Source organism: Pectinophora gossypiella, chromosome 27 (assembly GCF_024362695.1).
Source record: "Pectinophora gossypiella chromosome 27, ilPecGoss1.1, whole genome shotgun sequence".
Taxonomy (NCBI): domain Eukaryota; kingdom Metazoa; phylum Arthropoda; class Insecta; order Lepidoptera; family Gelechiidae; genus Pectinophora; species Pectinophora gossypiella.
This window is the reverse complement of record NC_065430.1, coordinates 4,927,751-4,952,239: the sequence shown is the minus strand read 5'-3', so window position 1 is coordinate 4,952,239 and position 24,489 is coordinate 4,927,751. Positions and strand designations below refer to the sequence as shown.

The 24,489-nt window shown below is 40.1% G+C and overlaps 1 protein-coding gene across 24 annotated transcripts in view; it reads left to right on the top strand.

Moving 5' to 3' along the window:
• Positions 1 to 24,489, top strand: part of LOC126378844 (zinc finger protein 260-like) — a 78,157-nt gene that overhangs the window by 10,530 nt on the left and 43,138 nt on the right. The window contains exons 5-7 of one of the 24 annotated variants that reach the window (XM_050027305.1): positions 16,036 to 16,268; positions 17,693 to 18,503; positions 18,656 to 19,313. The exons of 15 other annotated variants lie outside the window; for them this stretch is intronic. In XM_050027305.1, the coding sequence (XP_049883262.1) occupies positions 16,036 to 16,268; positions 17,693 to 18,503; positions 18,656 to 18,660 (1,049 nt within the window). In that variant the 3' untranslated portion in view covers positions 18,661 to 19,313. Of the gene's footprint in view, positions 1 to 7,301; positions 9,706 to 10,351; positions 11,773 to 14,627; positions 14,861 to 16,035; positions 16,269 to 17,459; positions 18,504 to 18,655; positions 19,314 to 19,947; positions 21,042 to 21,062; positions 22,194 to 23,105; positions 24,483 to 24,489 lie in introns of those variants that run through there. 8 more of the 24 variants (XM_050027304.1, XM_050027296.1, XM_050027303.1 and 5 more) reach the window with 8 other exon arrangements.

Below are 24,489 nucleotides of genomic sequence, written 5' to 3'. Positions count from 1 at the left end.
ATTTCACACTCATATTTTTTTGTTTGGTTTTCTAACGTTACGGTACAAGTATTAATTTCGTTCAATAGATGTTGCCCCGTATTAAACAAGTGATGGTGTGAAGTTGATGCTTGTGGTGAGTCACAAGTGAGGTTACTCTTTGAACACAACACCTCGTGAGATGGGGTGGCGGCAGGGACCAAGTCAGGTGAGTCTATGATCAGCTCGTCAAACAGCGATTGTGTCTGAGACGTTTTAAAAGTACTATACGCGAGTTCAAAGTCCGATATTTGTTTATGCGCGTCGCGCAGCTCGCGTTCCAGAACAACGGTGCGCTTGAGGGCGGTCTCAAACTCATCGCAGCTCCGGTCAAACACATGCACCGTTCTTTGTAGCTGGTCATTTTGGTCTTCCACATCATTTAAACGCTGATGTAAAGCCGCCATCTCACTCTTTAATTGTTTATTTTGTTCTAGTATGACTAATACTTCCTTCTCGCTATCCTCTCTCTCTGATAGTAGCTGCTCACATAACGCTTTAGAATTCTTAAGTTCTAGTAAAGCCAGCTTTAATTGATCTTCTAGCTTACGAGCTGCCACACTGCGAGTAGTCATAGAAGACATAGTACTCATAGTGTTTTAAAGCAACAAAAAGAAAAGTAAACGTTTCAGTGAGAAGCCACCAAAGAAAGAGTGGTAGTAGACATTCGCGAGTGTTATTATATCGGAGTATTCAATAAACAAAGTGTATCTGCCTATTTTCGTTTCGTGACAGGAAGCCGCTTCATAACTCGAAAGTTTATGCGGACTTTTGAGTTAATTCGTTTGGGGTTCGGAGTAGGAGTTTACTCCGAAGGTGGGGGCTTAGGTTTCATCATCATCACCTTTCATTAATCATCAAGAAAAAAAAAACGTAAGACATGGCTGTATGGGCATAGTTCCCTTTGCCTTACCCTACGGGGAAAACAAAAAAAAACAATCTGTCAGGTTTCAAGTTATACGGTTTGACGTCACTGGGCAAAATGTCACGTGATCAGCCGTTTTCGCGCGCAAATTTGAAATTAATGAAGAGAAATATGTTTTTACTATTATAAAGCTTTTTCGAGGAAATAAAATATTTTAAGGCGCATAAAGTAAGCGTTTGTAATTTTTAAAATACTTATCCGAAAACTGTCAAGTGGCCAATTATGTCTTGGCTGTCGCGTTCCGTTTTCAATCTACAATGAGGGAGTATCCAGGCTACGTTCACCAAAAACAATATAGATGGCATTGTACAGCTATAACGTGATAATTACCTATGTTCTCATTGCTCGAGTACATAATTATTCTAAAATACAATGTAATGTAATGTAATGTGGCAGAAGCATGTATAAAAATAATTGATGCTTGATATTACGATCACATTATGTATAGAATTATGCTGCTACCTATATTGCTTCTCTTTATTTTGATTAGAATAATAAGGGTCATCATTTATACCCAAAAACGAAGATAAAAGATGCACAGGTCTGTTATCCATGAAATTAGAAGGTTAAACGAACGCATCTCTGAACAGCGCAATCTATTTTTTTTTTTTGGAGAACGTAGCCTGTAAAGTCTCTTATTGTTTTATTGAACACCTCGTAAGCGCTTCTTTGAAAAATCACTTTCGCATGTGATTATGTTAACAAAACCTCGCAAAAGACATAAGTTTGCACGGAATAGAAGAAGAGGTTCGAATGGCCCAGTGAGCGCGAAACGCGCGCCATACAAGTAACATTCACAGCAGCTCGCCTTCCTGACGTTTTTATTGACAGGTTTTTTGTATGATACAATATTTTACCGTAATTAAACACAAACTCAAACATAATTCATATAAAAAATAAATAAATAATAAATTTATATTTTTTCGCCAAACCCTGGCCGTGGCCATGATCCGTGGTAGCCCAGTTGGTAGAACGCTTGCCCCTGAGGTCGCACGTTCGATTCCAGCACAGGCCTAAACCAGTGATTATCGAATTTGTTTTCGAATTCATGTTTGGATCAAAAATTATTATCACGTGCTCAGCGGTGAAGGAAAACATCGTGAGGGAACCCACATTCCCGAGAAACGCATTTTCAGCAGTCGCTTCTGTAAAAAACCGGACCTGTCAAATCTGCAGGTTAGGTTAGCGGACCCTGTGAAAAACGGCATAATGCTAGGACTCCTCCGCCTTTGAATAGTACTGACAGTTATTGCTGCCCTCTGTCAGGTTCCGGGTTACAGTCCCTGCGACTTGCTTCTTCCGCCCTGCATTGCCGTACCGATGGCTCCCATATCCGCCTCTGCCACCGTTGAGGTCTTCACCCGTATCCCAGGGCAAGGGTTCTACGTTATACCCCGTAGGACTGGGTCGCTATCCGAACTCGGCCATCTCACTCCGGCCTACTGAAGTAAGCGCCCACTCCCGTTCTGTTATGTGATATGTTATGTAATTTTTAGCATTGTTATTATCGTAGTAATTATACAAGGTTTATCATATTCGTCATAGGTCTCCGTATTAACAGCAGGTGCAAGTTGTCTATGATTATTTGAGGCTCTGTCCACCCCATTACGGTTTACGGGCGTGAGTTTATGTGTGTATGTTTTTTCGAGATTGGCTCGAACATTGATGATTCATCATCATCAATTTAAAAGCCACGCTCTTGTCGGTGCAGCATTTTCCATGCTACTTTTTAGGGAAAAATAGGGCAGTGGTTTCCCTCTTGCCCTCCGCCCCCATTGATGATTAGGATCAAAAAAATACATCTTGAATGACTATTGTTTTAATTCAAAATGGCTGATAAAGGTTATATTTTCTCACGTGATTTACAGCTTGTCTGGACAAATGTAATAATAATAACATCAAGATCCCACTGCTGGGCAAAGACCTCCCCTTCCTCTTTTCATTCTGCGCGGTCTTGTGAGCCCTTTCGCAAGCGTCCAACTCGCCACGCCATCTCTTTCGAGGTCTACCACGACGCCTAAACCCGTCAATAATAAAATAATAAACAATAAAACAAAAAAAACATAATAATAATAAATAGTTCCTTTCGTTTTAAATGATAATAGATCTTGCAGAAAACCTGTCAATTACACTAGTAACTCCTTAGTGCATGTTAGCACGTAAGACATCGTATGGATACGCCTTTCAGAGCTGCTTTTAATTTGATATGTCTACTTTTTTGTGAATTTCATTGTCGTGTATATTCCGTGCATATAGCTTTCCAGTGAGATATTTTTATGTCTACGGTCTGCGTCTTCGTTGGTGCCTATTCGGACATAAACTTAAAATTAATTTTAATTTGACAGCGTTCAAACTATTGCTGTCCTTCATTTAAAATAAGTGCAAGAAAGAGGTGAAGCTAGTTTTAGTCCCATTAATTGCCCGAATCGGCACCATTGTGTCCTTTTCAGACATACTTTGGAACGGGGTAGATGGCAAGGGGGGTTAAAATGGCCACATCGAAGCAATTCATCTAAGAAAGCTTTTGAAATTAGACATTTGTACATATAAAACTAAGTGCGCAATGCTTCGATGTCGCCATTTTAACCCCCCAGGTCCAAGATAAATTATAAACTCTCACATTCTGTGCAACAATGTCATAATTGTATAATACTCAGCCCTTTTTATTTAGTAACCGGCGTTGTCTACAAAGCAACTGCGAGGCGGGTTCGATTCCCGATGGGGATATTATCAAAAAGACACAAGACTGTCCTTTTTGGCTAGGATACTGCGACTGATTGCCCGGAAAAGTAAAATTCTGGAAGGCACGTTGAGCCGTTGGTCCCGGGCTACTCGCTCAAACGTCGCCACTAACCCGCAGTGAAGTAGCTCTTTACTTCCTCTGGTTGATTGAGGGGAGGCCTGTGCCCAGCAATTAGACGTATATAGGCTACTATTGATGTGTTTATTGTGTTAGATTAGGTTAGGTTATCATAATATTTTGTTGAGAAACCTGAGTATGACTCAATCAATAATACTTCTACTCGTCACATGTTCTTAGTGCCGTACAAGCTACAACCATCTACACATAAATGCCGTCTTGCTAGAAAGGGACAGAGTATTCTCCCAACACTTTCTTTATTAATATCTTCAGCGTTAGATGAGATACCGAAACACGGATTTCAGATTAATCTTTAGCATGTTTACGTGTGAATTTGCTATCGAATTCATGTTGGGAGAAAAACATCGTGAGGAAACCAAATTCCCAGAGAAATGCAGGGCTGGTTTTCCCTTCGCGGCTTGGAAGGTCAGACTGGCAGTCGCTTCTGTAAAAAAACTGGACCTGTCAAATCTTTAGGTTAGGTAAGCGGACTCCGTGAAGATCGGGATAACGCTAGGGAGATGATGATGATGATGTTTACGTGTGAAATTGATGAAAACATAAATCTAGGTACTATTTACTCGACGCGCGCACGTCATAGCGCCTTCTGTACGGAGCTGATAGACGTCGCAGCCTACGCTATGAGGATAGCAAAACAGTGCAACAAAATCCATCCCGGGTTCGAATCCCGATCAATACAAATGTCTTCATTCTTCGTGTGGTCATCGTAAAGGTAGGTGTTTCCATACTCTTTGTAATATGGCTCTTAAAATCTTTCCTTTTCTTTAACTCGATTTAAAAACAAATACGAATCAAATATTTTTATTTTTATGAAAACATGAGGCGTATCCATATGAAGCTTTCGCTCTAAAGCCTAGAAAATGTATGAAAGAGAAAAATGTTATATCGTTTGCGTATTTTATGACTAAAGTGTGAACGAGATGGCAGATTTGATTGTTGTTGTAAAATAATTTATATTCCAATTTAAGTAAAAGTTATAAAAAATATTATGTGAGTTCTTTCATACAATTTCATGTTATCCGAACGAATTGTAAGACTAGCATTGTAAAATCAAAATTATTTAATTAAAATCATCAGTTTACAATCAAGTTTTACAATTCGAATGTTAGTTTTTAAAAACGATAAGAATTGACCATAAAGTTTAACCTCTGACTTATCTTCTAAACTTCTGAAACTATTAAAACTATTGCAATATGGGTGGTGCTCCCTGATGCACTTTACTTGAAAACATCTTTAAATATTTGACCTTTAATCTTGTCTCCGTCAAGGTATAGCAAAACAAGTTATGCTCAATCCTATAAAAAGCCGCCATTGCTAGCAGTTTGATGACGTAAGTGTTACATGAGTGTTACCATTCAATTGGTATCTGCAACATTCCAAGTACTTAAATTTTATTATTGATAATTAAGCGAATTACTGACTAACTTTTGCTAAAAGTTCAAAATTGCCTTGCAATGTAAATTAAAAACATAAGTCATGGGTACCCAAGTAATTTTTTACGAAATGGCAACGGAGGGTGAGATGACGTCAGCGCGGCTAACCTTGAAATGTTAACTGTCACTTTTGAGTATACCTTGTTTTGTTGTACCATGGTCTCCAATACAAAGAACGGTTAAAACACGTAATACCAGGTTCTTTCTGCGTTAAATCAGGGATATGAGACTTCTGATATTTCAAGACTGTTGCAAGTACTGAGTCACTGTTGCAAGTGCCACGAGTCACTGTTACAAGAGCCACGAGTCACTGTTGCAAGTGCCACGAGTCACTGTTACAAGAGCCACGAGTCACTGTTACAAGAGCCACGAGTCACTGTTGCAAGTGCCATATGTCACTGTTGCAAGTGCTACGAGTTACTGTTGCAAGTGCCACGAGTCACTGTTGCAAGTGCCACGAGTCACTGTCGCAAGTGCTATCAGTGAACAGTGTTGAAGTATCGGAAGTCTCACATCGCTGTTTTAACGCGGTAAGAACTCTGCACAATGTGTTTTAATTACGATTATAACTACATAAACCTCAAACAATGATAATGAATAGTTATATTATTATCGGCATTTTTAACTGTATTCTTGGAAGTGTATACTTACCGCGAGCATTCGCGCTAAACATCAGTAAGCGAGGAGATTTGCTATTGCTACCAAGCGGCTATGCAGTATCATAACGGAATGAATCAAAATCGAATCATAAATATTATATTACAGGCGTAAACGCGTTGATAGAATGTATTGAAAGTAACATTACCTCGAGGTTATGACACCGTATAAGGGCTTATTACACCTACCTGCCCGACAGTCTAGACGTCACGGGTGATTGCCATGGTTACTCACTACCGAATGAAGTGAAGTGCTTACTGCAAACTTTGGTCCAAGGATATCTCCATGGTAGCATTTGCGATATCATGGCGTTAGAAGTTAATAAGGATCCCTAAGCCTTAACTTAAGAATCATCTCTACAGCACAGATTTACAGGGCGTAATGCGAATAGGAAAGCCGACTAAATGACAAGATCGGAAATGCAAGCAAACTCTTAAGGACAGAGTTTCTTCATCAGTTTACGTCCTCGAGAGGCCGCCACATTGAATTTAGCGTGACGTAACATAGCCTATAACCACTGGATAATCAAGACGCTTCTAGTAACACAGCATCTGTTAAATTCTGACAGGTGGTTTAGAAGTTAGGTGCGAATAGACGTACATGCATACATAGCAATCAAACACATAAACCTCGTTTTTGCAACGCCGCAGTCGGGTAAAAATCAATAGATTTAACACGGTGTTTGGCTCTGGAAAATAATATGTATTACAAACAAGCCAATATTGAAAACATACAAATATATTTAAGATTTTTAAATATGGAAACACTTACTACATTCGTTCGCGGAGCTCCAGCTCTTTCTTCTCTCAATACAACACAAGAACATGACGCTGCTGTTTTATTTGTTAAATAAAATTTCACCGCCCCAACACCCAAGGAATTCTTAAGCACATTCCGAATTTATTATAGTCGAATCTATTCTGTAGATGTCTGTATTAATTTAGGACCTTTCATACTTAACCAATTCATAATAATATAACCACTAATTCTGGGGTGACAATGTGATCTCATCAAATTTATTTGAAGATTTTTGATTCTCAAAAGATTTTGTCGTATCTCCATTCTAATATACAATTTCGAATGCGGATTTGACCTTATTTTGAATGTCAAAAACTTTGCCTTTGTCAAGACGGTGCATATCCAAGAGTACTATTATTATTTCATGGTTTCGTTCATTCGGATCCGTATCTTATAATAGTACCCTGAAGTATGTTAATTGCGCTATCTACAAGGGTTTACTTTAACCGTTTAATATGAATTATGTTATGCTTAAAACTGACCTATCCTTTATGCTCTCATCTCGGATCTCTTGTAACGAAATAGATGCAATAATTTAAACTGTAAGTTGGTCTCGCAACTCCTACAACCGGACCTTTTTCTTTTTTAGCGGACGAATGTACCGACTCGGCTCGGACGAACGCAGAAACGTTGATTCGGTACTCAACAGCGTATCCCTTTCGCGTCAACGATAAGTGTATATTGTGCGTTTACTGCCACGAGCTATACGACGACCCGGCACTCTTCAGACGCCACATGGACGAAGAACACGCCAGCTTCAGCATCAAAGTTGCGTTCCACAGCCTTCCGAAATCAGAGTTCATTAAAGCGGACTGCTCCAGCTTGCGCTGCAGATTATGCTCAGAACAGCATAAAGATCTCGAAACGATAGCCGAACATCTGAAGACAGTGCACGAGAAACGAATCAACTTTGACGGCAAATTGGGGGTGATGCCTTACGTGCTGCAGAAGGATGTTTACAACTGCGCCGTCTGCGGGAAGAACTTCCCGTCGCTGTTCCACCTGAACAGGCACACGGTGACGCATTTCCTGAGCTACGTCTGCCACGTTTGCGGCAGTAGCTACGTGGCCACTACAGGACTCCTGCGTCACGTTCGAACCAAGCACCAGGAGTACCAAGTCTCCTGCAAGAGGTGCGCCAAAACGTTCCCCACTATGGAAGCGAAGGAACGTCATAGGAGAACAGAGAAGTCCTGTATGCCGTATTGCTGTCCAAAATGCGCGGAAAGGTTCTTAGACTGGAAGACTCGGAAGAAACACATGGAGACAGCACACGGCCATGAGAACAAGAGTCTGAGATGCGCAGACTGTAACATAACCTTCACAATCTCCAGCGCGTATTACGAGCACTTTAAGCTGCAGCATTCGAATGACTGCGTGGTGTGTAAGCACTGTGGCATGAAGTTTCTTTCCACTTATCGCCTCAAAAGGCACTTAAAGAGACACAATTTGTAAATGCCCGAGTGTATAAGAGTGAACATGATTTTACCTGGTTTAGATATTGTAATATGTAGGCAAGCAAATCTTCATTGTGTATATCAAATACACAGACGCAAGAAAAATAAACGTACACCAGAAAGATTAAAGCCCAATTGCTCTCAAATACATAGATTATTATAGACTTGTGAGGTGCAAGGTTCGAAACGGATAATCGATTTAACACAATCAAATGTAGCCACAACACAAATAATGAGGGCCTTTCCAGGCTGCGTTCCACTAAAAAAAATTAGATGGCGCTGTACGAATTTAAACGTGATAATACCTGTTTTCCCATTGCTCGGGCACAATTATCTAAAAATGTAATGTAATAGCACAGGCATATAGAAAAATCATTGTTGTGATATTTGGATCAAATATGGAATAGAATTATATCGCTACCTATATTGGTACTCTTTATTATAATCAGAATACAAATGGATGGGAAACGTGTTGTGCCTGGGTGTAATAACAAGGGTCTTTATATCCAAAAAACAAAGAATAATGTTGCATATTATATCTGTTATCCATGAAATTAGAAGGTTAAACGAAGGCAACTCTGTACAGCGCCATCTATATTGTTGTTGGGGAACGTAGCCTAAAAAGTCAGTCATTACAAATGATACTGATAGATGATTAGGGTCTTTAGAGAATAAAGAAATGTAGTATGTTCTTATTTCGATGTTTGTATCTTTGTCTGGACGAAACTTATTAGCACATAAATTCTTATAAAATAATTTTATTTGAAGTTGTTCCTGTCATTTTCTTATCCTCAAAAAAGCCGCCGAAAAGGAAAGGGACGTATATTAACAACTGTTAATCTTAAAATGAATGAATAACCCGGGCGAATCAAATAGGCATCTCTCTCATATGCAACCCGTTGGATGTATAAAATTGTGAGAGGATTGTTTAAACTGTCTTAAAATTTACGTGTGTTTCATAATTTTTTGATTGCCCGTCTGATTCTTTTTCGGCTGTCAAGAAAATGACAGGTACAACTTAAAATTAGATGGTGTTTACTGGAATCAACACAATATCGCATAAGCAAGTTCCTTAACCGGTATGCAATATTGTAACATCATATTCCGCTTTAACAATGAAAAATAAACAAGTGGCCAACGTTTGTATTAGTATTTGACAGCCAAGCAAAGTTCAATCGAATTCTTTGATGCATAGGTAAGATGACAGAAGCCATACTTCAAAAATTGAATTGAATTGATGCATAGGGTGGTATTAATAAACTAATCTCAGCTTTGAGACTGCCCTCAGGATCATGTCAATGTGACAGTTCTTATATAAAAACATGGACTTGAGCATGATCTTGAGGGCAGTGTCAGCTGAGATTAGTTTATTAATACCTTTCTGTATTGGATTCATTTTTCTTGGCTGTCAATAACTTCAAACACAATTGTATATTTTTATTAGTAAGGCGGATTGTATTTATTAGTAAAGTAAGTAGGTATATTGAAAATATGTGTGGATATTTAACGGAATTAAACTATGAATTTAAATCAGCATTTATTTTCTATTTTTTTCGATCGTAGAAGCCTAAATGGTCATAGTTATTTAACGGATACTTATTTTGCAAAGATTCTTACAGTAACTGAATTAAAAAAGTTTTAAATAATTAAAAAATTTAGTTAAGAAAAGTTTACCTGGAATTAAAGACAATATTTTAATTGACACTTCATGTCGTCTACTTGACCAGGTCCACTTCATTTCGCTTACCTAACCTGCAGGACCTGTTGACAGGTCCGGTATTTACAGAAGCGACTGCCAATCTGACTAATTTCTTTGACATTCAGGTTAGTAAGCATTCTGTTGTAAACTTTCAAGGCTAACTTGTTCTGTTTGTTAGAAAAGTAGAAAGAAAGATGCATTACGCGTTGTTACGCTCCTATATCACCATAACACTGACAGTGGTCCGATTTGGGCAACCACCAATTTAATTTGACAGAACTAATCATAGCTCTATCCCTTTTTTGCGCTTATTAAAAATAAACGACGGCGGATTTTAATCAAAACTAAAATTAGGTTATTATTAATTAACTTTGTATCGTTGTGAGGCGCCGGACTTGGTAACATTATTTTCTTGTATCATTCTTTCGGGTTCATAGCAAGAGGCACGGTTGAGTACTACAGCCATTTTTTTTCTACTCATAGATCCGGTACCGGACGACGCTGCCAGGAAGAATGCCCTTGCGATATTGAGGCATTCCACGGCCTACCCATTCCAACCGAGCAGGAAGGCTTTCCGCTGTTGCTTCTGTGTTAGCGAATTCCACGATCCCACTGTCTTCAGAGAACATATGGACACAGATCACTCTGATGTTAATAGGACCCTTTGTCTGAAACATCCCAATGATTCTATGAGGCGTGTGGACATCACAAATCTTCGCTGCAAAAAGAATGACTGCGCTGATATCTTTTCTTCTCTAGATGATTTAGCGAAGCATCTAATTAAAGTGCACGAACACGAAATTGATCTAACCCAGAGCTTAGGATTGGTTCCGATCAGGCTGGAGAAAGGCAGTTTTCGATGCGTCACATGCCTTAAAGCATTCTCTACGTTACACCAACTGTCCAGACACGCTGGTGCACATTTCTTTAGAAACATTTGCTATAAATGCGGTGGCAACTTCGAGACGCTCAAAGGCTTAAGGAAACACATTACTGTGACGCACTCGTCAAGCAAATTCGTCTGTCAGAAATGTCTGGAATCCTTCCCGGATATGAAAGCAAAGAAGGCACATTTAAAATCCAGTAAAATGTGTCGCAGTTTCAAATGTTCAGTGAAGGCGTGTAAGGAGCGTTTCCTATCCGTTGAGTCTCAGCAGGAGCATTTAGTAAAAGTTCACGGCAAACCTAAAACAACATACGCGTGTCCTGAATGTGGAGAGGTTTTCGAGAAAAGAATCAATAGATATTTACATTTCAAAAAGAATCACACGGATGATTTTAAATGTAATCATTGCGAGACCAAGTTCGCGTACAATAGAGAACTTAAGGATCACATAGCTAGAGTGCATACATTTGAAAGGCGGTATCGTTGTGAGGTTTGTGATAAAACGTTTATTGACTCTCGGACGCTTCAGAGGCACCGTGCCTTACACGACGAAAGCTTGAAACACGCGTGTCCGACATGCACCAAATCTTTCGCTGCTAGGTCCAGACTTAAGCATCACGTTAATAAATACCACCCTGATATTCTTAGATGAAAAGATTCTTACAGGAACTGAATTTAAATAAAACCGGCATGCACCAAATCTTTTGCCGTGAGGCTCACGCTCAAACTCCGCGTCCGGAAATACCATCCTGATATAATATGCCGATGGATTTCCCGAACCGAAACAGATTAAATATTGAAATAGTGTTTCAAGCCATCTATCACGTTGGTCTCACAGAAAGCTCGGTGTGGCGTGGGCATTCAATTCATCTGGCAATGGATATACTCTAGACTACACACCAATTGGGATATAGTCGTGGACATATGTTTTAATGTTTCCAGACTAAAAAAATTACTCTGTATGAACCGTAAATAACTTCTAAATTTTATTGTCTGTAAAATAAATGTTTTCGTTTTACATTATACCTTTGGCATTTTATTGCAACCCTAAAAATACTAAACATTTTAGGCAGTGATTTCCAGATCCCCTAACACACGACCACTGATTTTTACCAATGGTAGGTAAAGTAAATGTAAATCACACGAATTAGCAGTTGAGATCATTTCTTATTTGCGTTGTATATTTGACTGCACCATAGTCAAGAGCGCGCACTAATTAATACACGACCGAAGACTTACTATCGATTCGCCTTACTACTCTCGGATCGAGATAGAGCGATGTGAGTGTTTATTAAATCACCATTCGACATGACGACGTTTCGATAGTAGATTGAAATACCGAGTGAAGTATTTTCTTTTCTAGATGTAATCATTCGAGGGGGTCTGGATGCTGCCTGCCGGAATGCTGCGCTCATATTGGAATGCTCCACAGCATATCCAGTCCATGTCAGCTCAGATTACTTGCGCTGCTACTTCTGCACGCTTGCCTTCAACGATCCCCACGAGTTCAGAACTCACGTAGACTCGGAACATCCTGTTGTTGAGAAGTCGTACATAATTTCTAAAAAGACACAAACTCGGATCGATATTACCAATTTGAAATGTACTGAATGTCCTAAGGATGAAATATTTCCTTCTTTGGATACTTTCGCCGAGCATCTTATTGATAAACACGACTTTAAAATCGACGTCAGTCAGGGCATAGCGTTGGTTCCACTGAGACTCGATAATAATCGTCATGCTTGCGTTGTTTGCGATAAAATCTTCAAAAGCGTCGTATCTTTATCACGTCACACTGGGAAACACTTCTATAGGCATGTTTGTCACACTTGTGGCAAGCGTTTAGAGACGCCTGGTTCCCTCAAAATTCACGCTCGCTCTTGTCACTCGCAACACTTTTGCAGAAACTGTAAAACGGACTTTTCTTCAGCGGAAGAAAAGGCGGAGCACGTAAGAACGACAGAATTTTGCAAACCTTACAAGTGTAAATCTTGTAAAATAGGCTTTCTGACATATGAATGAATGAATGAATGAAATATTTATTTCAGATATTTATCCATATTTTGTTAGTAATAGAAGATTATATCTAAGTTAGTAAAATTTATAATTTTCATTGGATGTCACATGCATGTACATCCAGTGAGTGAGGATGGGACTGTCCATCCTTTGTGAGACCACCTTCAGGAGACTGTTGCTGCTGCCCCGCACTCGCTCCCACAGAGAAGCCACACGCTTGCGTAGAACAGCCTGGAAGCCATCAGTGCTCCAGGAGGCGAACATCCCCGAGGCACTGCAGCGCCAGGGCAGCCCCAACAACCCCCTGAAGGCGTTATTATATTGAACGCGCAGAGCACTGAAGGTCTTTTTGGTGTAATTGCTCCAAAGGTTGCACGTGTATAAACTCTGGCAATAGCTTTTGAACAGGGTAACCTTCACCTCGTAAGAACATCGTGCAAACCTACGTGCTAGCATATTACCCCTGATAGACAGTGCTCTGCGTTCCCTATCCAAGTCCACATCGTCCTTTAAAGTATCCGTGACCCAGTGACCCAAATATTTAAATTGCTGAACAACTTGAAGAGGAGACCCGCTTAGAGTTATTGGAGGAATTGAGTACCTTTTAACGCCAGATTTAAACAATAATATCTCACTCTTTTTTACATTATATGAACAGCTTCATAAACATTTGGAAGATGTCCATGGCCAGGAGAAAACTGTGCGCGTTTGCGTAGAGTGTAAGAAAACGTTTGAGACTCGGATGCAGCTATACCGACACTTCAAAGCAGCTCACACTGACGATTACAAATGCGAACAATGCGGGAAAAAGTTTGGCAACGGGTATGATTTCAAACAACATTTGAATACGCACTTACCCCAAAAACCGTTTGTGTGTACCCTTTGTAATAGCAGCTTCAACAGTAATTCTACTCTTAAAAAGCATCGGACTATACACGATGACAGACAAAGGCTATCGTGTTCGGCTTGCAACAAGCAATTCGTAGCGAAAAGAAATATGGTGGCTCATGTCAAAAAGCATCATCCAGAGATACGTTACTTATATGAAGAGTGTATTCTACAACCATCAACAACCCACGGCGATTAAATCTTAGACAGGGTAAATTTAATTTGTCTTATGTGTAGTTTCACAGCTGGCGCGACCATTACAGACAGCGATACGGCTCACCACCTATCACGTTGGTGTAACAGAAAGTTCGGTGAGGTGTGGGTAGTTAGTCTATCTTGCGATGGGTGTACCTTTGACTATCCTTTTAGGATATCGTGAGCTTATGTTAGGGTAAATTTATCGCTAACAATTTCAAGCGGCACATCCAATTATTTATTTTACATACACCTTGGCCTAAAAATCTCGTAATATTTCACAATTACAGTAAAAACGATTGTTTTGTTTGCGATACAATCTTGTCGGGTTGATTTTGAGCGAGTCAGAACATTATTCTAGCAGGTTTAACATTTTAAGAACTTCTCTTGTTGAGCTCTCTTTTTTTGTTAGTTAGTTAGTAGTTACTGTCTGTGTGGCGACCTTTGTAATTTCTGTTACTTTATGGAACTTTTACATTTGTGTAAGTTTGAGAAGATATCTATTTAGATGTCACTTAGGCCGCAAACTAGACTTCACGATCAGCGGAGTGACAGCGAAAAGTGAATGTGCGATCACGTCAAGTTATGGAACCGTTCTCGACGGCAGCAGGATTCCTTACTTAATCCACGTGAAATAAGCAATTCGCTGTCGCATCGTTCGTCTTTGGCAGCCAGTTTGCGCTCTTGCGGCCGTGGCGGTACTTTTCCAATCCCCATATATGGTGCGCTTTAATAGATAAGATTTTAGATCTACTGAAGTATTTTTTGTTTTAGTTATATTCATTCGAGGGGATCTGGATGCTGCCTCCTGCAACGCCGCGATCGTACTGGAAACCTCCACAGCGTACCCAGTCCATATCAGACTCAATTCATTACGCTGCTACTTCTGCAAGCTTGACTTCAACGACCCCCGCGAGTTCAGAACTCACGTAGCCTCCCAACATCCCGCAGTTAACAAGTCGTCCATAATTAAAAAAAAATTCCAAACCCGAGTTGATATTACCGACCTGAAATGCAGGGGTTGCCCTAAGAAAGACATATTTCTTTCCCTGGAATCTTTCGCTGAACATCTGAATGATAAACATGATTATAAAATCGATATCAGTCAAGGCATAGCATTGGTTCCGCTGCGATTGGATAAAGATCATAATACTTGTGTTGTTTGTAATAAGATTTTCAAAACGGTTATTTCTTTATCACGTCATACGGGGACACATTTCCTCAGGCATGTCTGTGATACATGTGGCAGACCTTTCGAGACGTTTCATGGTCTAAAAGCTCACGCGGAGCATTGTGTGATACAGGCAAAATACTTTTGTAGACTCTGTAAAACAAGCTTTCCTTCAGCTGAAGAAAAGGCGGAGCATGTAAGGACGACAGAATTTTGTAAACCTTACAAATGTAAACCTTGTAAGATAGGGTTTACAAGACATGAAGCCCGACAGAAACATTTCGAAGATGTTCACGGCCATGATAAGATCATACGTGAATGTGTGGAATGTAAGCAAACATTTGACACAAGAATGAAGCTGTTCCAACATTTCAAAGCGGCTCATACTGATGATTACAAGTGTGAGTATTGCGGCCGAAGATTCGGTAACGGGCATCATTTGAAAGAACATTTGAATAAACACTTAGCCCTAAAGCCTTTTACGTGTCAAATCTGTAATAAAAGCTTCGACTCTGCTAGTACTCATAGAAGCCATCTAATCGTTCACGATGACAGCAAAAAAACACCGTGTCCCGTTTGCAATAAGCTGTTCGTAGCGAGAGCAAAGATGGTGGGTCATGTTAAAAAACATCATCCAGCATTTGAGCTGTAAGTTATAACAGAATTGGACTGGATTGATTTTGACTGGAACGTCTTTGTTTATGATATATAATGATTATAATAATTGTATAGGGAAATAGACAGTTGCCTTGTTTTAAAAGATCCATGCACGGTGTAATCAATCGTTGATCAGCGGGGCGACAGCGAAAGCGGTGAATATGCGAGTAGATGAAATGTACCAGTTCTTGTGGAACCGTTCTTGACGGCAGCGGGATGTGAAACAAGCAATTCACTGTCGCACCGTTCGTCTTTAGCGTTCAGTTGGCGCTTTCTCTGCCATTTTAGCACTTTTCTAATCCCCATATTTATGCCTCGATGATTTTGGATCTACTGAAGTATTTTTTGTTTTAGTTATATTCATTCGAGGGGATCTGGATGCTGCCTCCTGCAACGCCGCGATCGTACTGGAAACCTCCACAGCGTACCCAGTCCATATCCGACTCAATTCATTACGGTGCTACTTCTGCAAGCTTGACTTCAACGACCCGCGCGAGTTCAGAACTCACGTCGCCTCTCGACATCCCGGCGTTAACAAGTCGTCCATAATAAAAAAGACATTCCAAACCCGAGTTGATATTACCGACCTGAAATGCAGGGGTTGTCCTAAGAAAGACATATTTCTTTCCCTGGAATCTTTCGCTGAACATCTGAATGATAAACATGATTATAAAATTGATATCAGTCAAGGAATAGCATTGGTTCCGCTGAGACTGGATAAAGATCATAATACTTGTATTGTCTGTAATAAGATCTTCAAAACGGTAATTTCTTTATCACGTCATACGGGGACGCATTTCTATAGACATGTTTGTGACACGTGTGGCAGGCGTTTCGAGACGCCTCATGGGCTAAATGCTCACGCGGAGCATTGTGTTATACAGGCAAAATACTTTTGCAGACTCTGTAAAACAAGCTTTCCTTCAGCTGAAGAAAAGGCGGAGCATGTAAGGGCGACAGAATATTGCAAACCTTACAAGTGTAAAACTTGTAAGATAGGGTTTACAAGACATGAAGCCCGACAGAAACATTTCGAAGATGTTCACGGCCATGATAAGATCATACGTGAATGTGTGGAATGTAAGCAAACATTTGACACAAGGATGAAGCTGTTCCAACATTTCAAAGCGGCCCATACTGATGATTACAAGTGTGAGCATTGCGGCCGAAGATTCGGTAACGGGCATCATTTGAAAGAACATTTGAATAAACACTTAGCCCTAAAGCCTTTTACGTGTCAAATCTGTAATAAAAGCTTCGACTCTGCTAGTACTCATAGAAGCCATCTAATCGTTCACGATGACAGCAAAAAAACACCATGTCCCGTTTGCAATAAGCTGTTCGTAGCGAGAGCAAAGATGGTGGGTCATGTTAAAAAACATCATCCAGCATTTGAGCTGTAGGTTATAACAGAATTAGACTGGATTGATTTTGACTGGAACGTCGTCGTGGTATAATATAATAGGGAAACAGACACTTGCCTTGTTTTAAAAGATCCATTCACGGCATAATTAATCGTTGATCAGCGGGGCGACAGCGAAAGCGGTAAATGTGCGACTAGATCAAATGTACCAGTTCCCGTGGAACCGTTCTTGACGGCAGCGGGATGGGGATTTATCCCGTGTGAAACAAGCAATTCACTGTCGCACCTCTCGTCTTTAGCGTTCAGTTTGCGCTAATTCGACCATGACGCCACTTTTGTAACCCCCATATATGCCTCGATGGCAATCGCTTTAATTGATAAGATTTTAGATCTACTGAAGTATTTTTTGTTTTAGTTATATTCATTCGAGGGGATCTGGAGGCTGCCTACTGCAACGCCGCGATCGTACTGGAAACCTCCACAGCGTACCCAGTCCACATCAGACTCAATACGTTACGCTGCTACTTCTGCAAGCTTGACTTCAACGACCCCTGCGAGTTCAGAACTCACGTAGCCTCTCGACATCCTGGCGTTAACAAGTCGTCCATAATAAAAAAGACAGTCCAAACCAGAGTTGATATTACTGACCTAAAATGCAGGGGTTGTCCTAAGAAAGACATATTTCTTTCCCTGGAATCTTTCGCTGAACATCTGAATGATAAACATGATTATAAAATCGATATCAGTCAAGGCATAGCATTGGTTCCGCTGAGACTGGATAAAGATCATAATACTTGTATTGTCTGTAATAAGATCTTCAAAACGGTAATTTCTTTATCACGGCATACGGGGACACATTTCTACAGACATGTCTGTGACACCTGTGGCAGGCGTTTCGAGACGCCTCATGGGCTAAATACTCACGCGGAGCATTGTCTGATACAGGCAAAATACTTTTGCAAACTCTGTAAAACAAGCTTTCCTTCAGCCGAAGAAAAGGCGGAGCATGTAAGGACGACAGAATATTGCAAACCTTACAAGTGTAAAACTTGTAAGATAGGGTTTACAAGACATGAAACCAGACAGAAACATTTCGAAGACGTTCACGGCCATGATAAGATCATACGTGAATGTGTGGAATGTAAGCAAATATTTGACACAAGGATGAAGCTATTCGAACACTTCAAAGCAGCTCATACTGATGATTACAAGTGTGAGCATTGCGGCCGAAGATTTGGTACCGGGCAACATTTGAAAAAACATTTGAATAAACACTTAGGCTTAAAGCCTTATACGTGTCAAATCTGTAATAAAAGCTTCAACTCTGCTAGTACTCATAAAAGCCATCTAATCGTTCACGATGACAGCAAAAAAACACCGTGTCCCGTTTGCAATAAGCTGTTCGTAGCGAGAACAAAGATGGTGGGTCATGTTAAAAAACATCATCCAGAATTTGAACATACATACATACATACATAAACTCACGCCCGTAATCCCTAATGGGGTGGGCAGAGCCACAAGTAATCAAAGACAACTTGCAGCCACTGTTGATACGAAGTCCAAAGATGGATATGATGAACCTTATGGAACCACCACCACCAGAATTTGAACTGTAAGTTATAACAGAATTGTACAGGAACGTGGTTGGATATTATAAGAATAATTGTTTTATGAGTAAGTTTATGGAGTTCATAAAACAATTATTCACAGAGCTCCATAACTGTACAGTTCAGTTCAGAAATATTGCTTTTGGCTTTATTGACATTGCGTACTTATTTTTATATGCGCAAATGACAAATTGTAATATTGCTTTTTAGATGAATTTCTTTGATGTTGGTTTTTGAACCCCTCTGATCCGTCGTTTGAGATTGATCGTAATGACCGTTCGTACGTAATTAGGAAGACGACCTTCGAAAGGATTTCGTAACGATCGATCGAACTCACTTGTACGGAGCTATTGACAACCAACCACATACAGAATTAGTGCCGGCAGAGTTTACAAAAATGGACCTTATTATACCTGCACTATGACCATAATTTGAATGGAAATATTCTGTCTGCCATAAAACCTTGGTTTGTTGTTAGTGTTCTCGCAACATTATGACAAACAAAACAAAATATGACCCTACAAATAACGAAAATGTACAAGTGTCCTACGATGTAATATCGCTCTATAGAAAGTCTCAAGATGTACACAATTTTAGGTTTTTGAGAACGTTTCTGTATGCACTAGAAGATAATATAGGTCAGCAATAAAGTTCTTTAATGAGGTGTGTAGTTTTCTTTAATAAGTTCTTTTCTACTTTTCCGGAGTAATAAATACCTGTTTAAATGCCTTCAATCATTAACTGGTGGTCGTCCAGTGGCCGACAACATAATATTATATAGGTAAGCTCACGACTATATCCCAATTGGGGTAGTCAGAGATAAATCCATCGCAAGATGAATTAAGTACTCACGTCACCGAGCTTTCTGTTAGACCAACGTGATAGGTGGTTAGCCCAAGTGGACGAAATTGACAAAAATTGTGACGATAAATATATTTCGTCACGTTTCAGTTTCGTCACTCACATACTTCCACGTTCTCTCACATAGAAATGTGTAGACTCTCTGACTGGGCTATTCCTCAGAATGACGTAAAGACAATAATATAATTTTGCGGAAGGCACAAAACGCAAAATTTCACAAATTTTTGTGACGAAAAATTCAAAATTTCCAGATTTGGCTAAAAATAAGTCGTTGCCTACAAAACTATAGTTATGTATTTCTATAATTAAACTCATGTAAATTGCATGGATCCTTCTAAATTTCGTTTTCTTACTTAGCTAAGTCAAAATATACTGTAAAACATACAATCGTGATGCGGTAACGGTAACTGACTTGCGCATTTCTTTTTGTTCTAGAAAGCGATGTGCAAGTCACCGCAAGACAGAACGCCCAGTTAATAGTGCAATATTCTACTGCGTATCCCTTCAGGCTTCCAGAAAAGTCTATGGTTTGCGTGTATTGTTGCGGGAAATATGACGACCCTTCGCAATTTCGGGATCATATGAAAGCTGAGCATAAAACGTTTAAGCTTCGCATTGCTTTTGCTCACGTGACAGATGGTTACGTCAAAGTGGACTGTACGGATTTGCGATGCCGCATCTGTACGCAACCGTTTGCGAACCTAGAGGCTGTCGCCCAGCATCTCTTTCGCGATCACAAGATGCAATTAGACCTAAACCAAGATTTGGGGTTGCAGCCTTTTGTCATCTACAAAGACAGACTACACTGCTCGTTTTGCGACTTCAAGTCGATTTCCCTGCGCCAGTTAAGCCGGCACACGCAAACCCATTTCGTGAAGCAGACATGCGAACATTGTGGGAAAACGTTCTCGACCAATACGTCTTTAAAGAATCACGTGAGGTTTCTGCACTCGGGGACCGATAGGATTTGCCGGAAGTGTCGGAAGAGGTTCGGTACTCACGCGGAATTGAAGGCGCATGTCACTGACACTGTGAAGTGCTGGCCGTATTTATGTGGCGAGTGCGCAAAGAGGTTCCTTACGTGGAGGACCAAGCAGGATCATATGGTGAAAGTCCACGGAGCTCCACCGAAGACATATCCGTGCTCAGAATGTTCGGAAGTCTTTGCGACCAGCAAAAAATACAGCTACCACTTTAAAACTGTTCATTCTTGTAAATGAGGAATATGTCCTGTCATATAAATAAACATTCCCGTCCGTATCGAGCTGGACGCCCGACGGAGCTACAAATCATAGGAATCAGAATTCAACGTAAACATTTACAAATGTTTCTGAATTTAATTATAAGCTTGAATTTATTACCGCTTATGTAATCATTACTCCGCGATAAAATATCTTATCCTATTTATTATTAAAACCCCTCTTAAATACTTTGCTTTCAAAAGTAAATATTTGATGACTGCTGGAAACATATAATTTGAAAACTTAAAAAAACTTTAACTCTACAGGTACAGACGGTACAATGACCAAGAACATTTCTTTTTGTTCTAGAATGTGATGCGAATTACACCGCGAGACGCAACGCCAAGATTATCGTGGAATATTCCACGGCATACCCGTTCAGGCTTCCTGAGGAATCCATGGTTTGCGTGTATTGCTGCGACAGCTATGACGATCCCTCTAAGTATAGGGAGCACATGGACACTGAACACAAAACTGTAAATGTCCGCATTGCCTTCCACCACCTCAGTGAGGGCTACATAAAAGTCGATTGTACCGATCTGCGCTGTCGCTTGTGCGTTCGTCGTTTCGACGACTTAAATGCTGTCGCTAACCATTTGTTCTACGATCATCAGAAAAAGTTGGATCTAAACCAGGAACTAGGACTACAACCGTTCGTCATTTATAAAGATAAGTTGCAGTGCGCTATGTGCAAGACGAAATCAATTTCTATCCGTCAGCTTAGTCGCCACACGCAGAAGCACTTCCTTAAATACACTTGCGAAAGTTGCGGCAAGTCGTACCCTACTGTTACTTCTTTGAATAGCCACGTTAGGCTTTCGCATTCTTCAGGTAGCAGGATTTGCAGGAAATGTAAAACTACTTTCAGTACCCTCGAGGAAAAACGCCAACATTTGATCGAAACGCCGAAATGCTGGCCATACGTGTGTGGCGTTTGCTATAAGAGATTTGTGAGCTGGACGATAAAGCAGATGCATATAGCTGAAGTCCATGGGGCACCTAAGAAGACATTTCCTTGCCCGGAATGTTCCGAGGTGTTCTTAGATAGAAAAAAATACAGGTCCCATTTTAAATTAGTTCACACTGAGGACAGCTTCATGTGTTCTTATTGTGACTTGAAATTTGATTCTAAACGAGGGCTAGAAGACCATAAAGTGGTTCATACAAAAGAAAAACTGTTTCCTTGTACGGTTTGCTCGAAATCGTTTGGTACAAGAAGGAATTTAAATCAACACATGTGGATTCACAAAGAGGTTAAACGGTTCGGTTGCTCAACTTGCAATAAAGTGTTCAACCAACGAGTGAGTTGGAGGACCCATATGAGATCTCATCATCCGGATGTGGTTGTGGACTTCGATGATTGGAAGAAAAATAATTTTAAATATCCGTTGCTAGGTTTAAAAAATAATTCTTAACAAGCTCGGAATTTACTCGTAAAAATATAAAAGTAAAGTAAAAATAAAGTAGAGAACCGTGTGAACAATTTAAACGATTTGGATCGGGTAAACAGTGTCACTCGGACGTTGTTGATGGCAAGAAGAGGGCAGGCGAGTTTTCCCGAGTTGGAGTTAAGGGACTACAGTTCGGTTCCAAATCGTTCTGTGGAATACCTAAAAGAATGGCTCACATGACCACGAGAACTACAATCGTATAATTTATTGCGTTCACAGTGCGCTTCACAAGAGGCCTGGACAAAAACTCCAGGCCTAAATTATTGCAAAGAACTTTCAAACCCTATGACATCGTTCTATAACAAATAGGAATGCGCACGAAAAACTTGCTCATCTTGGAGAGAGCCTGAATTGGACTTTGTTACTTAAACAGACACATGATCAACTCAGAGCTGAAGGACTTCAAGTTGAGCAGATTCAACTCTCCTCCACATGCTAGGGGAGTGTAAGCCCCTGATGAGCACGCGTTATCTTTCTAGAATAAATAAATACAACAGAGGCGCTCAACTTATCTGTAACTAAAAATTCTGTAATCGTTCCTCCGTGATAAAATATCATTGGGCCTGTGTAAACGACGGGGTGGCGCGGTCTTTTAGATCGCTGTGTGCGTTGCCTTTGCTCTATCGTTTGCGGCGAAATTGTCTGGCCCGTCCCGCCTCGTCGTCTGTGTATGCCTTTACCCTATTTATGATTACTAGTTTATTAAAAGTGAGGTAAATACGTTGTTTCAAAGTTTACTATTTGATGACTACTGGATACAATTAATATCACTTGAAATCTTACTCATTTCTTCAGTAAATAATAATCGCACACATGTAAATATAATTTTAACTTTAACCTTAAAAACTACTGCTCTTATCACGTACGGTACAATGACCAAGGGCATTTCTTTTTGTTCTAGAATGTGATGCGAATTACACCGCGAGACGCAACGCCGAGATTATCGTGCAATATTCCACGGCGTACCCGTTCAGGCTTCCTGAGGAATCCATGGTTTGCGTGTATTGCTGCGACAGCTATGACGATCCCTCCAAGTATAGGGAGCACATGGACACTGAACACCAAACTTTCAAAGTGCGCGTTGCCTTCCACCACCTCAGTGAGGGCTACATAAAAGTCGATTGTACCGATCTGCGCTGTCGCTTGTGCGTTCGTCGTTTCGACGACTTAAATGCTGTCGCTAACCATTTGTTCTACGAGCATCGGAAAAAGTTGGATCTGAATCAGGAATTAGGATTGCAACCGTTCGTCATTTATAAAGATAAGCTGCAATGCTCTATGTGCAACATGAAATCAATTTCTATCCGTCAGCTTAGTCGCCACACGCAGAAGCACTTCCTTAAGTACACTTGCGAAAATTGCGGCAAGTCGTACCCTACTGTTACTTCTTTGAATAGCCATGTTAGGTTTTCGCATTCTTCAGGTAGCAGGATTTGCAGGAAATGTAAAACTACTTTTAGTACCCTCGAGGAAAAACGGCAACATTTGTCCGAAACGCCAAAATGCTGGCCACACGTGTGTGGTGTTTGTGGCGAGAGATTTGTAAGCTGGACGATAAAGCAGATACATTTAGCTGAAGTCCATGGGGCCCCTAAGAAGTCGTACCCTTGTCCGGAATGTTCTGAAGTGTTCTTAGATAGAAAAAAATACAGCTCCCATTTCAGATTAGTTCATACTGAGGACAACTTCATGTGTTCCTGTTGTGGCTTAAAATTCGATTCTAAACGAGGGTTGGAAGACCATAGAGTGGTCCATACAAAAGAAAAACTATATCCTTGTACGGTTTGTTCAAAATCGTTCGCTAGAATAAAGAATTTGAAACAACACATGTGGATTCACAATGAGTTTAAACGGTTCGGGTGCTCAACTTGCAATAAAGTGTTCAATCAACGAGTGAGTTGGAAGACTCATATGAGGTCTCATCATCCTGATGTGGTAGTGGACTTCGATGAAGGAAAGAAAAATAATTTTAAATATCCATTCCTAGTTTTAAAAAAGGATTCTTAACAAGAAAATAAATCGATAGATAAATTTAAAATTATGTATCGGGTTAATGAAGTAACGGTTTTCAATATAATAATTTTATTTTGTGAGTAAGTAACTCTTTTTAATAGGCGTTAAGTTTACGTTTCAAATAATCGTACGATTCAACCCGGAATGATCTATGACCACGAGGGATATGCCATGATATGCGTGTAAGATTGGCTGGAATGAGTAGATTTGGAATAACTGGAAGAGTTTTAGAAAAGTCAAATGAATGACATACGGTCTTTCTTTTGTTTTAG